Raw genomic sequence first — 17,285 nt, forward strand, 5'->3', positions numbered from 1 at the left:
GTTCAGTTCAGCTTCTCCTCATTCTATCGTCCATACAGCGGAAGGTAGGTGAGGATTCTCCGGCTTCATCACATGAGAGTATGTTTGCTGTTTCTACGCCAGCGTTCGAAAACGCCGTGTCCGATGACACTGCACAAGGACTTGTCGTGAAATATCGTCCAAGGTGACGACTTCATCATCACTGTGATAAACGTGAGACATTTCTGTGAGTGGTCTGTACAGCGCATGCGCAGTGCTGTGCCGTAGAGGGCCTTCCCGGGAATGTATGAAATGCTGGTACTTTAAACTGTATCGATTGGGCGGCGGGGGCTGATCCTTGTACTTCCGCTCCATGCGGGAATGTAACGTCCGTTTGCTAATAGGGCGGGTGCTCGGCACGCTTTGAGAGGAGTGAATCAGCGTGCCGCTCGGCTTAACACACCCCGCTCACCTTGACAGCCGTATTCTGTTGCTCAAGGCGCTCGCCCGGCGGGCGTACTTGGACCGTTTGAACGTTTGAACTTGATCTTGGCGGTACGTGGTCAAACATTATGGCAGACGCGGGGACCTTCGAGGAAGACTTTGCCACCGCGGCGTACGTGGAGAACGCGTCGGTGGGATTCCTCACCCCGACCGAAGAGATTCTCCTGAACGTGACGAACTCAGAAGACGGCGTGACGCCGCGCGACCCGTCCCCGGCTCTCCTGAAGACCGCCCTGATGTTCCTGACGGGCGTGCTGAGTAACGTTATCGCCCTGGTGGTCCTGTGTCTGTCCCGAAGAGAGAGACGACGCTCCGTCTTCTACACCCTAGTCTCCGGCCTCGCCTGGACCGATCTCATCGGGACGCTAGTCGTCTCTCCCTTCGCTCTTATCGTCTACGCCAACAACTTCAAATGGGTCGGCGGAGAACCTCTCTGTAATTTTCACGCTTTCAACATGGTCGCCTTCGGACTGAGCACGAATCTTATCGTAGCAGTCATGGCTGTTGAACGCTACATCGCTCTGAGCCATCCTTACTTCTACAACATCCACATAGACCGTAAGAAGGCCCGTATCGCCATCGCCTGTGTGTGGGTATACACGATACTGTTCTCTCTCCTTCCGTTTGTCGGGGTGGGGAGGTACGAGATCCAGTACCCGGGCACGTGGTGCTTCTTCAGTACCGCAGGGAACCTGACGCTTACCGAGGCGGTCTATCCCTACGCCTTCGCCGCCACGGGGATCCTCATCATCCTGGGGACCACGGTCCTGAACGTGTCACTCATCTTCACCATGTTCAAGATGCGGAGACGGTCGCTGGAGATGCAGACGTGTCGGGAGATGAGACGGCTGCGGAAGGAGAAGGAGATAGAGATCCAGATGGTGGTACTGCTGGTGGGGGTCACCGTGGTCTTCACTATCTGCTGGGGACCTATCATGGTATGTACAGCACACGATACACATAGCAAGGACCTCCAGCTACAAATGTACACTAGTCTCTACCAGGCTTCTTGGGTCTTCACTATCTGCTGGGGACCTATCATGGTACGTACAACACACGATACACATGGCAAGGACCTCCCGCTACAAATGTACACTAGTCTCTACCAGGCTTCTTGGGTCTTCACTATCTGCTGGGGACCTATCATGGTACGTACAACACACGATACACATGGCAAGGACCTCCAGCTACAAATGTATATCATAGTCTTTAACCAGACTTCTTGGGTCTTCAATATCTGCTGGGGACCTGTCATGCACGATACACATAGCAAGGACCTCCAGCTACAAATGTACACTAGTATACCAGGCTTCTTGGGTTCATGGAAAAGTAACAAAAATTGACTACATAGGCTGAACAGTTTGCAATTATACTTAGGCTAGCATTAAAGCTGCACATAGGCAACCAAGGAATTCCAAGAAGTCTGATAGAGACTAACGTACCTATAGACAGTCAAACGTGTGTACAGAGACCACTCAATGGACAAAAACAATCACTATGGAGACAGGTGGTCACTCTAAAGAGAGAATTGGTCATACCATGATCAGTCTATAAGAGACTACAAAAAAGGGACAGAATGGCCAGATTACCCTCAAGAATAAGTGTTTGTTAGTGTAGGTTTGACTGTGTGTATAACACCACGTTATAGTTACGGTTTGAATAGTTTCTTGTTTCTTAGTCCTCCCCTCTTCTACCCCTGCAATTTTCGTACCACTCCCATTACATCAGTATGGCGACCTCACTACGACCTAAAATTTGATAAATCGCTCAACGCGTATCATAGACAAGAAACGTGTTTTTACACGTTTGTTATCTTTTCAGTCATACTCACAATTTGCATGATGCCCCAATTATGAAGTCAAGGGTAACAAAAATCTAATTTAGATTGCGGCGCGATCGCCTTCTAGTGTAATGGGGCCTGACCCGATGTTTCTATCAGATCTATTTAGGAAAACACATAAAAGAAGCTTTGTAAGAAGACGTCAGCTCCTTTGATATGTGTCATACTGCACACCTGAACGGTGGTCATTCATGGATATACCATCCGGTTTGAGTGTGTGGGAGAAGTATGATTGATCTGAAACTAATCGAAGAAATTGTTTCAAGACACATTATTCATTGTCACTGCTGTCTCTGAAGTCCGCCTGCAACGGTGCGAGGAGGCTGTGCATTTGTGTATGTTGTCTTTTGCATTTTGTGTGCATTTTGTAAGATCATCTTTGGATAGCCATTCCAACCGTGGAACAGCAACATTCATTCAACATTCATCAACGTGAATTACTCAATCGCTCATCACATCAAACTGCTTTACTGTAGTAATGAAACTGGAATGTATGGTGTGTGTGTGTTTGTGTGTGTGTTTGTGTGTGTGTGTGTGTGTGTGTGTGTGTGTGTGTGTGTGTGTGTGTGTGTGTGTGGGAGAGAGAGAGAGAGGGGGGGGAGTTTAGCTTTTAAAAACAGACCCTACTCTTCTTTCTACTTTGCCTGTCTGATCTGCGTTGTGAGGGCTACCTTCATATTTCTATATTTCAGTCATCGACATCTCAATCCCAAACGTTATCGTTTCTGGACCAGCCCCAACTTCTTCTTTCATGCCTAGTTCATCATCACTACATAACGTCTTTTCTACCCTCTGTCCTTCGATACACCGCTCTATCTCCCATTCTCTCTCCCGTCTTCCTTGTTTACCTCCTCTATTTGTCTCTGTCACGTTCCCTCCCTCCGACCATTCCTATCAATTCCGTTCATCTAACTCTGTAGAAGTGGCTAATCTCATTTTACCCACGCCACTCCAATTGAGAGGGGCTATACATCATACACAGCCGTGTGGAAAAACGCATCCTGCTCGAGTGGTGGGGTTGTCGATTGCAAGATCTCGTCTCTCTATAGATATCGATTGCAAGTAATATATGGATTACGTTACGACAAACGTACATAGACTTCCGTATGGTCAGTGATATAGGTGTAAACCATGGCCTAATATCGCATATGGTTTTAAGTCTATACATGTATAGACATTGGGAACATATAATAATCGGTAGAAGTCTTAACTTTGTAAAAAAAATATTACATACTTGAACAGGAAACTACCTTTCGAAGATCCAAGAAAAATGTTTGAAGCTACTCCGTGAAAACAACAAGTTACGAGCCCTTTCACCAAAGCAAACTAACTGAACGTGTTAAAACTTCAGTTTAGCTGCCTTAATTGTTTTACTTGTCTTTGACTGTGTTATTAGTTTATTTCAATATTATTAAGATAAGATGCATGCAGGCATATAGAAGAGTAGTATACGCTATCCCCATATCCTATGTCTAGAGGTTCTGTATATTTGTCGACGCCAGGCTGAAATATTCACTTTTCAAATTGTGCTAAAAGCAAAGGTTCGACACGTGGCGTGAGTACACTACCTAGTCTAAGCGACGCCATAGGAAGTGATAACCGGAGCGTCGTTTATATAATACAAGAGTAACGTCGATCGATATCGGAGCCTCTGGCCATATGGCCGAACGCCTTCCGTCATATAAATTTAAAATCGACCGGCACTTTGGAGACTATGTACAAAATATCGGTACCATTCGACAGTGTTCGACTTGTATTTCATAGTACTAAAGTACATTTAAAGGGTTAATATGCTATACTTTTTGCGCAATAACTTCATACTTTTAGCATTTTAAAACCGCGCAAAATCGTGCCGTGCGATGATGCCCTTACTTTCGCGAGCCTACAAAAACTCCGGCCACGATTTTCAGTGAGTTCTCACATCACAACAACGTCGTATTTTTTCCATCATGGACGTTGCTATACATTGTGATAGTATAGTTTGAACTAATCATGTATAGAAATGACTAGATATAGTGACTTTCAAAATCCGATTTTTCGGACCATAATATTGCTTGGGGTTCCTTTAATATAAGGGGGGGGGGGGCATTGGGGTAAAGGCTTGTCCGGAATGGACCAAAGTGAACCCAATTCTTCAGCGTCAACATGTAGAGTCATTGACCGTGTTGTCTGGGAACAAACAGAGTAACATGTGTAACAGATTCGTACACACAGATTCGGTAAATAGGGCGAGTCAATACGTGGTGTGAACGGAAGTTGAGGACCTTGTTACAATGTAGCTGGGCTGGTAAATAGAAATGTGTTACAAACGGACCCATGTTATTCTAAATGTCCTCGGAAGACATTATCATCATAGCTGAGGCATTTATGTTTTTGATATACGTTTCTATAACGCTATAATTCATGATAAATTAAATTAAATGCACTTTTCTTCAGTATGAATACCACAAGGGCTGAACTTGTTATTTTAACAATCATTAGCCGTTTGAAATTTCTCCTGCCACAAACATCGGAAAATAAAATAAAGAACAGAAGGGGAAATATCAAAACCCTAAAATATCCTATAAGACAAATATTAAGTACAGTGAGGTTTAGATGAGGCGTGTTTAGAAAAGCACACAACTTGAAAGACGTACAAAACAAGCAAAGAGACCGACAAAAAAACATGCAGACGCCATGCATCTACTTGGAGATAAATCATGGAAAAAAAATGTTTTCCCTTCGTAATCTACTTAAATGGATGAATTTTAGCTACGCTAGACCTGTTCTTTTGATGTTTATGTATTGCAAGGTTGCCCTGTCTAAAATATCAAAAGACACCCCCTCACACAGGGTTTGAGGATGTTTCGTCTGTAAGAAAACTGGTCCATAGTTCAGACGGTTTGACGCCTGTCTGAGATCCTGGACGCCACATGCGTGTTGTTGTCGTTCTGTCAGGAAGGGAGGGACAGTCGTACATCTTCCCGTAACTCATCTCATCACAGATCAGGCGTTTCTGTCAATGCCCGGATGTTTATCAGAAACACAGATTGTTTAGATTTGGTTTAGTTTATTGGGCGTCTATCTATCTATAGCCTCGAACAGGCTCCGCGGATCGCTGGAAAAATACTAAATAGTAGAAATTGACCAAATAGAGTGATTAGTGTGCTAGGAGTCGGCCGGCCAATAGAGTCCAATAGGGGAATCACCATGGTTCGCCTATTGGCCGGCCTACTCTAGCATGCTATTCACTCTATTTGGCCAATTTCTACTATTTTTCCAGCGATCCGCGAAGCCTGGTCGAGGCTACTCTATCTATACCTTATGGGCATCATTACCATCACTGTCATTCTAACTTACAAATTTTCAAAAACCAAGGTTGCAATTTAAGGTGGGGCGTGACGAGGTCTTTTGAGGACTATACTCAATCTTATATATGATTGTAGGGACAATTCAAAAGCAAAATAGTTGAAATATTGCTTATCATGTTTTGTCATATTGCACGAAAAAAAAAGAAGATTTTGTGTATTCTTGGGGTGAAGCAATATTTCACTAATCTCCCAACTGATGTAGGGCTTATGCCTCATTTTGTACCAATGTTCGCCGTTCTTTCAAGTCTGCTTGAAGATTTAACCGTGACGTGACCGTCGTTTTCCTATTTCATGCCCAACTCGTCCTTCATGGTGTAGGATTATTCTTCACTGGACCCCATTTGTTGCTGAAGAAAACTATAAAATCTGACCAAATGGGTTGAATTATTCGCTAGAGGAATTGACCGTCCATGGAGTTGGCGCGTTGCAAATCTACAGCCGGCCAACTCCTTTGGCCAAGAATTTATCCCATTTTGCCAGATTTCATAATTTTGTCAGCAACCAAAGTAGGGGTGTTCTACCGGGCCCAGTTGCTAAGCATTGGCATATGTTTCTGTCTTTTTAGTTGAAATATAGAGTTATCCCGTAAAGCCCGTAAAATCTAACCATCCCGTGCGCGCTAATCTGCCTGGGGGCGGGCATCACTCCCAGCACCGTAGAGATTCCGTGTAGCTCCCGTGTGCATGGTTACCAGGCTACGGCTAAAGAAGTATGGTGGAGACTAGTGTGACTTCCGTATTATATATGGGATTAAAGTCAACCAAAGCAATATTAGGGCCCGAAAATCGGATTTTAAAAGTCAATTTATCTATCTAGTCATTTCTATACATGATTAGTCCAAACAACACTATCACAATGTATAGCGACGTCCATGTGCAAAAATACGACGTCGTTGTGATGTGAGAACTCACTGAAAATCGTGGCCAGGGTTTTTGTCGGCTCGCGAAACTAAGGAAATCATCATACGGCACGTTTTTGCGCGGTTTTAAAATGCTCAAATTTAAAGTATGAGGTTATTACGCAAATGTGCTAATAGTGTTAGTCAATTTCACTACCATTAAGATTTCAGCATTTTTTCCCCATATTTTGGGCCCTAATATTGCTTTGGTTGCCTTTAATATGATCAACTTTATCGCTTCGGTAGAATTATGATTGAAAACGTCGGCTTCGGCCGTGATCTTCTAGACTTGTAAAGCTTAGCAGTAAAGACGCGGTATTAGCGGGTAGTGCTAACATAGCCGTTCTGGACACCACGGTTGGTTAACGTTAAAACCTGAACGTGAAACTCTCCGACACGACCTAATGTTAGTAACGTATGATACAGTTCTTCTAATGGACATCCCGCCCCGCTATGGGCATCAAAGCACGCAGAAAGTCCGTTAGAGTTGACAGGGTCACGAAGTTCAAATTTCCGGGAGCACAGAGGTCACCAACGACATTTTCGCTCTTTAAACACCCAGATGTGTCTATAAATGTCAGACTACAGAACATACCTTCACAAAGTTTTGTTTTAGGAAAGGAACGTGTGTCTCATGTAAGCTAGAACATTTCGGTTCTGTTCTAATAATTTTAGGTTAGTAGAATCAATTCAAACCTCCTTGGTGGAATGAACAAAAACGTACCAAGAGTCGACCGTCGGAAGTTGGCATTCCAGAGTGTCCGGTTTTTATGGTTAAAGTAGTCAAGAGACACATACTTTCTTTCATATTGTATCATATTCACGACACATCAAATTGGTTATATTGAACTTTTTAGGAAGAGTGCGGAACATGTGTGAAGATACAAAGGGCCATACATCACATGTAAAAAGGTACCAAATGCGTTAAATGTCGAGTTCTTTGAAGTACATATTAAGTAGTTACATGTGGTTGTCTATTTTAGTATCCCGTATATAGGGATGTAGTCGTCTATCATGCTGATTATAACTTAGATTCTATTTCTACTGAGTATGTTTGCTTATTACAAGACGTACTGTATCTATTGATTAGTTTAATGAACGAGATCCTTAAAGTACATCACGTGATGTAGCGGCAAATGATGAACGCTTAATTGAAAAGGGTTTTTCAGTTTTCATGTCTTTCTGTCACTCGTGATCTTTTTGCCATTTTATTTACACGATGACAGCAAAGTTTCCCTTTTTTAAGATATCATTATTTTCTTGGGATAGAATCACATATAAGAAGATCTATACCCACCTCTGAATCTAATGGCCAAAACCACTTAGAGAACTTTAGCATGGCAAATCTAGCTTGATGTACACATTACATTATCTGGTCAGTTCCTGCACTATAGATATTCGGACTAAGTCAATGCATAGCTTTAGAAGACATGTCCAATACCCATGTTATAATTAGCGGTAAGGTTTGCAAGCTAGAGGTCTCAGAGGTCGTTATCTAGGCTTTTACTTTGACAAAACACGGTGAAGAAAATCAATTGTTAATAAAACGCTGTATCCGGTGTACTAAACAGTTCAGGCAATGCGCAGACATGTAGAAGTCGCCCTTGTACAATCCTATAGATTAGACAAACGGGGATGCGGATTAAATGTGATGCGTTTGACAGGAATTACAGAAAGATTCAGTCGTTCATGAAATAATAAACTCGGTAATAAAGGGAAATAATGCAGCGGTAAGCCAGTCTGCTGATAGAACGTGACATTCTGTTGTTCTAACCTCGTTAAGGTCATGGCTTCTCGGAACAAAACGCATCCCTCCGGCTGTCACAAAGTTTGGGATAATATGATTTTATAGCCTCACAAGCCATAACTTATAATATTTCTCCCACGCATTAAGTGACCCCTCCTCGTAGATCACGCAACCTTCTCAGAGGTTGTCAAATCGTAGACAAATATAGTTCGTCTGTGCAGACTACATATAGATCAAAGGACGTTATGATTAAAACATGCCGACATGTCGTATTTTTGGACGCTGTTGCCCAACATAGCAGATCACGGTAGGGTACCGGGGTGTCCGCTTCGTGACCTATGGACGGTACCATCTCTGATCAATGAGGAGGGGTTGAGGTTTTGTGATCTCCAGAAAAATAACTTGTAGATCTTGATCTTCTTCTTGATCTTGATTTGATACTGGATAACACCCCTCTTGTTGGGGTAAAGCGCCCAGGGGAGTGCGCTGCGCTTTTAATGTCCTCTGAGGTGCAGGAGCACCGCCTCCTCAGTGAACTTGGGAGGGTCAGCTATCTCCGTGACTTCTCGAGGCAATGAATTCCAGTCTCTCACAGTGCGAGGGTAATAAGATTCATGATTTCATAATTTTCTTAGCTTTTCTTATCAAGAGTGTTTGTTTCTTACTCATCAATTGATATAGTAATCAATTCATTGACTAAGCAATGAATATGCCATGGGAGCTATAAAGGCAACATTCTGCTAGACTCTAAAAATAACATTAAAAATCAGGTAGAAATGCGAATACAAAATACGTTTAGACTAGAAAACACGAATCAAAATATATCTCTTAACACCGCAGTTTATATATATTATATTGCATTGTATATAATAAATTATATAAAGCCTGGTAAGTACAGAAATATTCCCGTCCTTTATAAGTCCACAATTATAAGGTATCATAACTTACAGTAATATAGTAAAACAAGGCAGAAATTGACAATATAGAGAATAGAGTATGTGGGTATGCAAGATATTGTACAATTCGATGGCGAGCTACAAGGGAAGTAGAATTATACGGAGACATTTGCCTATATTGTCCTCGGGCTGACTCTTATGCTGACATTGGGGAGTCTATTTATCAAGGTCATGTTTGATCAGTGTCTGAAGGAATGGTGACAAATTCTTGACGGGTCCCAAGTTCAACTGGTTAAGGCAGCAAGCAACATTGTTTTGGGAATAGGGATTTCTACTGTTGTGGACCGCTTTGACCGCTGTGAAGACTATTGTAGTGGGGTCGTAAGGCGTAACGGCAGGGTTTTCGGCCCAGAACCCAGCGGTCCTGGGTTCAAATCCCCTGGCGCCACCGATGTTGTACCCCTGGTAAAAGGCACTTTGCACGACTTTCCTTACCCCACCGTAAAACGGGTATATCATGTGTGGGTCACGACACCAGCAATAGCTGTCTGTGTTCCACGTGTTTTGCACCGTTGCAAATCGGATAAAATAAATAGAAATATAAAATAAAAAATATGAAAAACATCTAGATACGGGAAAAGACACGTGCACTTCACTAAATGTGCAGCTGATCATCAACTTGCATGGCAGGACTCACAACATCTTAGGCATCGTGCTTAAGACTATCCAAGCATATAAATACTTTTAGGTAGCGCATATCTTATGTCAAGATTCCTTTCAATCTATTATCATTATAGGTAAGGGTCCTTGGATGTGCAGACCTTGTTAATGTACTGCACATTCAAGGTCACGTAATCATAATCATGATAAGAGATTGGAAAAGGATCTTAATGCATGCATTTGAGTACTTTACTATGCTTGTGACCCTGCCTAAACTTCTTTGGTGCAATCGTTCACGCATCGTCTAGGGGTTAGTAATGCCCACCCTGGACACCTCTGCGAAACACCGCCAGTGGGCGATCGACGGCATGAAGCGGCATTAGTGATATAACCTCCTTGGTGAGAGTAGAGTGCTCGCCTAGACTGTGCGCTACTCCCCGCTGACGCGTCTTATACTACCTGTGATGGCAGGTACCCATGATAAACGGGTCTTTGCCTGTGCCGACTCCTGCACACACTTGGACGGCAGTCAAAGAAAGAGCTACGGTTCCCTTGTCCTCAGATTGCTTAGAAAGGTCTGTGATTGAATTTGCACCCCCTGATTGCAATACATTTCCGAAATGGATAATGCAGTTGTTTGTTACACAACCAAAAGAATCTACCTGCCAGCATACCGACTTTGTTGGACAGCAGTCAAAGAAAAAGCTACGGTTCCCTTACCGCCAGGTTGCTTAGAGAGGTCTGCATTCTGTGATTGAATTTGCGCCCTCTGGTTGCAATACATTTCAGACATGGATGATGCAGTTCTTTCTTCCACAACCAACGGGATTTACCCATTAACTTTTTGGTAGTTCTTTAGCTGCCTGCTAGGTGGCGCTGCAGTTAAAAGAATGCGGTCCCAAAGTAACGTGACTAAGCTTGTATCCCCGTGACTTGAGTAGAATAGGGTGGATACAACTTAGCAAAAAAATCTGCATGCTGTACTCAGTTCGTGCAGAGACCGTTATTTCCGTGATTCATTACCCAGCCAACTACCATTTAAGTTCAGCTATCAAGCATATTATGACTCTTGACTTGAATATTAACATAAAACATTATTGCAGTCCATTTTCTTTCACCCACGTGTTTCGCGCCACCGCGCAGGGTAGTCATCATCAAGTGAGTCATACACAGACATCGACCTTATTCAATAGCCTTTGTAACTTTAATCAAGTCTAATGTACCACACGCTTGTCTTCTACACGGCAATCAATTGTTGCTCTTTCACCCCCGTAACCCTCCCATTTTTCATTTCCAGGTGCGCATCATCCACAACACGTCAGGGGGCGCTGTTAACCATGCCGCAGACCTGTTGGCGATCAACATGGCGTCCATCAACCAGATCCTGGACCCGTGGGTCTACATCTTGTTCCGGAAAGAACTGCTGATTCTGTTCTTCAGGTTCTTACGGGTCATCCTGTGTGGAAAAGCCCGGATGACGATCGAGCCTTCGATTGGTTCAGGCGGGATTGGATCAGGCGGGAGAACGGAAGCGCCTGAGAGACCAGCACGGTTTCAGGAAGACTTCAGTGTCATTGTGAACGGCAACACTCAGAACAATCAGATTGAGATGACTGAGCTAGTTTAACACAATCTATCCTTTTATTCTGAATGAGAAACATGTTAGCATAGAACTGGGGACGAACAGCAAGAGAGTCGATATTGAGACGTGTATATAAGCTGTAAACATTTGCAAAGAGGACCAACAATGTTGACATTGGACTTCATCCAACCAAAAAAAGAGGCCAAAGATATCGTACAATTTTCTAGCATAAACTACAACTGTTTTATGTCAGGCAAAGGATATAGACAATGAATATGTATCTACATGTATTTGTATATAGAGGTGTATCATAATCATAACCAAGCATTAATTGACACTCGGCAGATAAACAGCAAATCATTTTCTGGTACAATTAGCCATGGCGACGAAGGAAGGTACATTCACTGTTTTCGAAACTGTATACATATGCATACCTTCTTCGTTGTGGGGCACTGCACAACCACCTGCATTCCCAAAAACATCTCACCTCAAACCAGCGCCATTTTGTACATCCGGGTCTTCGTACACACTTCGGGTCTCGTTCTCAGTGTATTCTCAACGACTAGTGAGTTGAAGATCTTACAACTCTGGGCACAAGAAGAGCTCTCAAACACCCCGGATGAACAAGATGGCGCTGGCTTGAGACGAGATATTTATGCATGGGGATCCATCACAAACGGTGGCGTTGTGGTTAGTACAGGAGCTTGTGGAGGGGTTTCATCGTCCGGCAAGGTAGATAAGTGAGTTAGGAAGCCAGAGACAACTGGAAATCGACACGGACAGAAGAGCTATGGAGTGCCCCACGACGAGGAAGGTACTTGTATAAAGTTGGAAAATAGATATATCATGCACATTCCTTCGTCACAACGGCTATGGTCCAATGTAGCTATAGATCGTTGCTATATTAAAGTATCTGATGATGTTGCATTTCTCATGGAAAGCACCATCGATCGACTGTCTGTACAAAATGATGATTGCCACATGTCAATCATAAAAGATTTTCTCCTGAATGTTAAACCATTCATGTGTAGTTGCCCACAGTATCTCATGAACCCAACAAGTTTTCAAGTCGCAATGAGTGTACGCCACCTAGTGACTCCTGCTATACTACCATGATGAGCAATATAGCAGATGACTATGCCAAATGATGAAAACCTGTAGAATTATGTATATAGTTATTTATATCTACTGAGACGGCTATAGTACACTTTTGTCTTTACCTTTGTGCAATATAGATATTAATGAAATACAATATATGCGTAGCAGTGCGGAACATAAACAACATTCGACAATTCCTTTGGTAAACAAAAAAATGTGTTGTACATACTCGAATTCAGATGATGCCTATCCACTCTCACCTATATTTGTATGTACATATGATATGCACATTCATATACGCACAGCCATATAATATATCCTTCCAAGTAACTTTTGGATATGAGTTCCAAACGCAATAGTCTTTAAGTGAAGTAAAAATTGTATCTCAATTACGTATGATAAGCTGTTGTCAAGGCGGAATAAACATTGCTTCTGTAATTTCGCTCATCATTCAATTGTCTCAATTTGACATTTGAGTATGATTAAGCGTTCGACGGGACGCTTAGCTGAAGTATCGGTGCAAAATGTGGAGATAGCAGCATGACAGCACGATGTGATTTTTGTGGCAGAGACTGCAATTCTCGTATAGGGCTGTTTAGCCACAGTCGATGCTGTAGGGCTGTTGTGATGAATTAGGGTTTTACCATGGTCAATACTGACTGACGGAGGCCATATATAGCAGCATGACAGAAATGATATCTGTTCGAAAGAAGTGGTGCGGAGATGCAGTTGATGCACTACTCGATAACTCCGCAAGATGACGCTCCTACCCGGTGCCCATTTAAAAGCCAAGTGCATCAATGGGGTCTCAACTGCGTAACGTCTTAAAAAGTGATAAGCGCAGCCAAGATAAACAAAAGTCTTTTGTTGAAATAATATAACTACTCACTCACCTATCGACTAGACTTCCTTAAGATTACTTTACGTCTAGAAGTTAATAATAGTACAACAAAAGGAATCAGGAAGTTGATGACAAGCACATGATCTTGACAAATAACCACAATATCCGGTGAAGAAAAACAATCTACGTGAGAACCGGATATGGGTCAGCAATGGATTGGGGATAATGCATTTTTTCATCCAAGATATTGTATATGTTTATCTTATTAATGCCAGACAGGAAGCTCATGCGCCGTACATTACGTAATATTTATTGACGCGTGTAAATGGGTGGTTGAGATGTTATGTAACCTGCGTCTATTATAATGCATTTGGTATACCTTATTCTTCTTCCATCCCTTAGTCTAACTATTTAACCGTTGGGGAACCACCTACGATTTGGCAACCAGTTTTCTCCACCCTTCTTAGTGGCATGCCTGTCCATTCTCTGATAATATCCAGTCATCTTTGGTACGTATACGAGTAGACTGGAAAGGAAACCTTTGGACAGTGTTGTGTATTATGTATAAAATGGTTGAACGTGGTTTGCTTCAATGTTGACAACTTGCAATAGACATGTTCCTACTAAGGAGTATATTTTGACAAGGTATCACTATACCACAAAGCAAAAATGATTTGATTAAAACTGAAGAGGGCGGGTTAAATAAAGAGAAAGGAAATGTTATCTAAAGTTGTTGAACTTAATTTGCTACAACGTTAACACCCTGCTATAGACTTGTCGCAAGGACAGTTCAATGTTATCATTAGGTTCTAAAACAACGCCGTAAAAGTCGTCCTTGTAACCATTCATAAATCACAGGTATTCTTTGAAAAGTTGAAAGCTATGCCTACCTGCAGCAAAAACAGATTTATCAGAAACATTATCAAACAGTGAAGAAAGCTACATATGATGTCATAAATAGACTTTATATATAAGCTGTCTATTGCGTGAGCCAGCGAGGAAAATCCGCTTGCAACTGCACTGCAGCCTTTACGTATGTGTGAGTGGAACGGTAAGCAAACTGCGAGCGACGTGAAAGAAATAAGTAGCCCTAGATGAAAGCTGAAAGGGAAATATTGAACAAGTTTACACACACTGCATTGTTCAATTTGGCAGTTTGACGACAAATGTTTTACAAAGCCCTACCGGATCAAACCGGACCGCCGAACAGTATATGTCTTGATTATCGCGCACCTGAAGTGACAAAACGTGCCAAAAGTACCGTCGGCAAAGGTAAAACGACCATTTTGGAAATTACCATATTTACCGTACCTCACGTGGACTGTTTGAAAATGACAAGTGGTTTCCCTGGGATGTAATTTGTGTGGCTGTTATTGGGAAAAAGTGTGCGTTAGTGACTGTAATAAATAATCGACTGAAGTTATAGCTGACAACTTGAAAACATTGACACATGCTGCAAGGGGCACTGACCTGAAGTGAGGAGTGTTTTTAGAAGCTGAATCATTCACAATATCTGCGATATTGCAGCTTTTGTTGTATCTCTTCGAAACATTAGAAGTGAATATCAGTGCTACAAAAGCTGAAACGAGTACACAACTAGTCACAATATCCATTGAATTCCATTATCCGTTCCTAACCAAGAAAAGCGGAGGAAAATCTTAAGCTTGCTGTTTAAGAAAACCGATCGAATGTTTCCGTTGTGGTTTGAACATATCCTTTTTCAATCCTTTGTGTCCACAATAAAATCCCGGATGTAGTGATCAAAGTTAGAAAACTTGGATGTCCCGTGAGCTAGCGGTCACGTGCGAACGGAAGTGACGTCATTGGCCGTGGCCCAAAGCAAACAGGTGGTTTGATATCAGCACAATGTTGTGTCATTAATCAAAGTTGGGTCAAAAGTCAATCGTTTAACAACATGGGACAAAAAGTAATCATTAATCTACGCCGAGAAATCTGTTTTCCAAGTCGGCGCGAAACAGTGGAGAGACATGTAACGCGTTAAGGTCAGTTAAAAGGTTACACGCGCTTCGTGTCAAAACACAAAATGGCGGGCAACTACATGTACGTATACTGACAGTATCGTCCTTGACCGATTGCGCTTGACATGTACGATTTTGGGCGCTCCTCGTACACGCATGGATTCCATTCGTGGCTCTTTACGTGTACACACGATTCTATCAGACCTATAGCCACCATTGGATCCAAAGTTTTCAAAAAGCTTTATGCAGAGAGGTGGTGACATTAAACTCAAACTGGACGGCGATTTGAGAAACTCATAATCAAATGTTACTTAACTGTCGCCCTACACCACTTCTTATAAAGGTCGTTGAACCGCGGGTGTATTTAACGATGACATGCCAGTGTGAGTTTGTAGGTGAAGTGTACTGGGGAATACATACTAGTGTCCTTGCCGATGCTTCTGTTGTGACCGGTCAATGACCGAGTAGTTAATTTGTTTATACAAGCATTAAGGTATGACTTTCACGATTGGTGAATAGCCCTTTTGACAAAAAAACGCCATATGATATTTGCCTCATTTGTTATGAAGGGTTAGAGACATACAGCTTTAGGGACATAATAAATGCATCAGATGGAAATTAAAGATTCGTCAAACTGTTTTTCCTGCCAGACGATGTATGGAACGACGTGCCCTTAGTTCACCTATAACAATCCATCATACATCTCCTGAAAGGGAATATCCCCATCTGACCAATAAAATCCTTTGTCTCACAGCTGAAGGACGTTGGTGTTCTGTTGCCAGTTTGACGTCACGTACACCATGAGAGAGGTCTGTCTGTGCATGTTTTTGTCCTGTCAGGCAACGGGTAGAACAAAAATTTGAATGAACCAATTAACGAAGAACATGAAAAACTACTTAACGTTGGGTAACATAAATTCGGGATTTTTCCGATAATGGTTGACTGAAATCAATCTAGCAGAACAATAAACCATCCTTTTTTTCTATTATTCTGTCAGTATCATGTACTATCTTTGCACTAATCATATATATGGTAGATTTTGTCTCTAGTCGTGCTGACACCATAATATTTCAACTTGAAACTACCGTCCGCCGCACGGACAATGACGGTGCTGTCGGACAGGGGGGCACATTAATTCGGGAGAGAAGATTCGTCTTGAATATCTTACCGCTAATCACATTTTATACAGCAGCTATTCGTTCCATCCTTGGCTTGAGGAGAGTGCTATGGATATAGACGTGTCCACGTAAAAAAATACATAAAAAAACGGCCGTACCGCACACATCAGGCCTACGGGAACAACCCGTGTGTTGAGTCGGTAGCTATAGAACGTCAAAGTCGACATCCACCGTCATGGCAACGTGTACATTATTCATGGAAAGTTAGCCGGATGCCGTAGCATTGATAATACTACTATGTCCATGTATTCCTTGTTGTGTTAGGAGCAAACTTTGAGGAAAATATCGTCCTCAGTCCACGTCACAATCACACGCAACATTTAGACAAAAAAGTGTTCCTCACAAACCTTTGTCGTCTGCTTGACAACAGGATTCTGGGTAATGATATGGCGGCGGGAAAATACACGTGCCATAGGTTGTAGCAACAAAGAGGGGTTTTGATGATTGATCACACTTAGAGTCCAATTGCAGGTCAGCAATTTTAAGAAAATAAGTTGTCTTGTAAATGATTGTGTTTAGCAGGAAGCGGATGTGACATTTGTCTTATAAACCAGCCGACAACGATGTAGTGTGCTTCTCCCACGAAGCCCTCAGACTCTTCCAATAAGGGACGGAGAGTTTTTGTCCTCGTCGCCTTCTAATGCATGCTTATCGAAGCTTTTCAGACAGTGTTCTGAACACGTTAGTCTGTCAAGTTTGCATTTCTAGCGGTATTACTGATGTTGCATCTAGCACATATCCCTAAATACCCCGT

General features: G+C 42.4%; 1 protein-coding gene across 1 annotated transcript; it reads left to right on the plus strand.

The window, feature by feature from the left end:
* Positions 1-12,942, plus strand: LOC136445245 (prostaglandin E2 receptor EP4 subtype-like). Its single transcript, XM_066443144.1, has 2 exons — positions 1-1,400; positions 11,151-12,942. Exons 1-2 carry the CDS (start codon positions 531-533, stop codon positions 11,478-11,480), a joined length of 1,200 nt encoding a protein of 399 aa, XP_066299241.1. The 5' UTR covers positions 1-530; the 3' UTR covers positions 11,481-12,942.
* The last annotated feature ends 4,343 nt before the right edge of the window (positions 12,943-17,285 follow it).

This window comes from Branchiostoma lanceolatum, chromosome 11 (assembly GCF_035083965.1).
Source record: "Branchiostoma lanceolatum isolate klBraLanc5 chromosome 11, klBraLanc5.hap2, whole genome shotgun sequence".
Lineage (NCBI taxonomy): Eukaryota > Metazoa > Chordata > Leptocardii > Amphioxiformes > Branchiostomatidae > Branchiostoma > Branchiostoma lanceolatum.

Excerpts from the sequence above, each read along its gene's own strand:
- LOC136445245 (XM_066443144.1), top strand. The coding sequence starts at position 531 with ATGGCAGACGCGGGGACCTTCGAGGAAGACTTTGCCACCGCGGCGTAC. Across the intron at positions 1,401-11,150 it reads TCTGCTGGGGACCTATCATG|GTGCGCATCATCCACAACAC; the intron begins GTATGTACAGCA and ends TTTCATTTCCAG.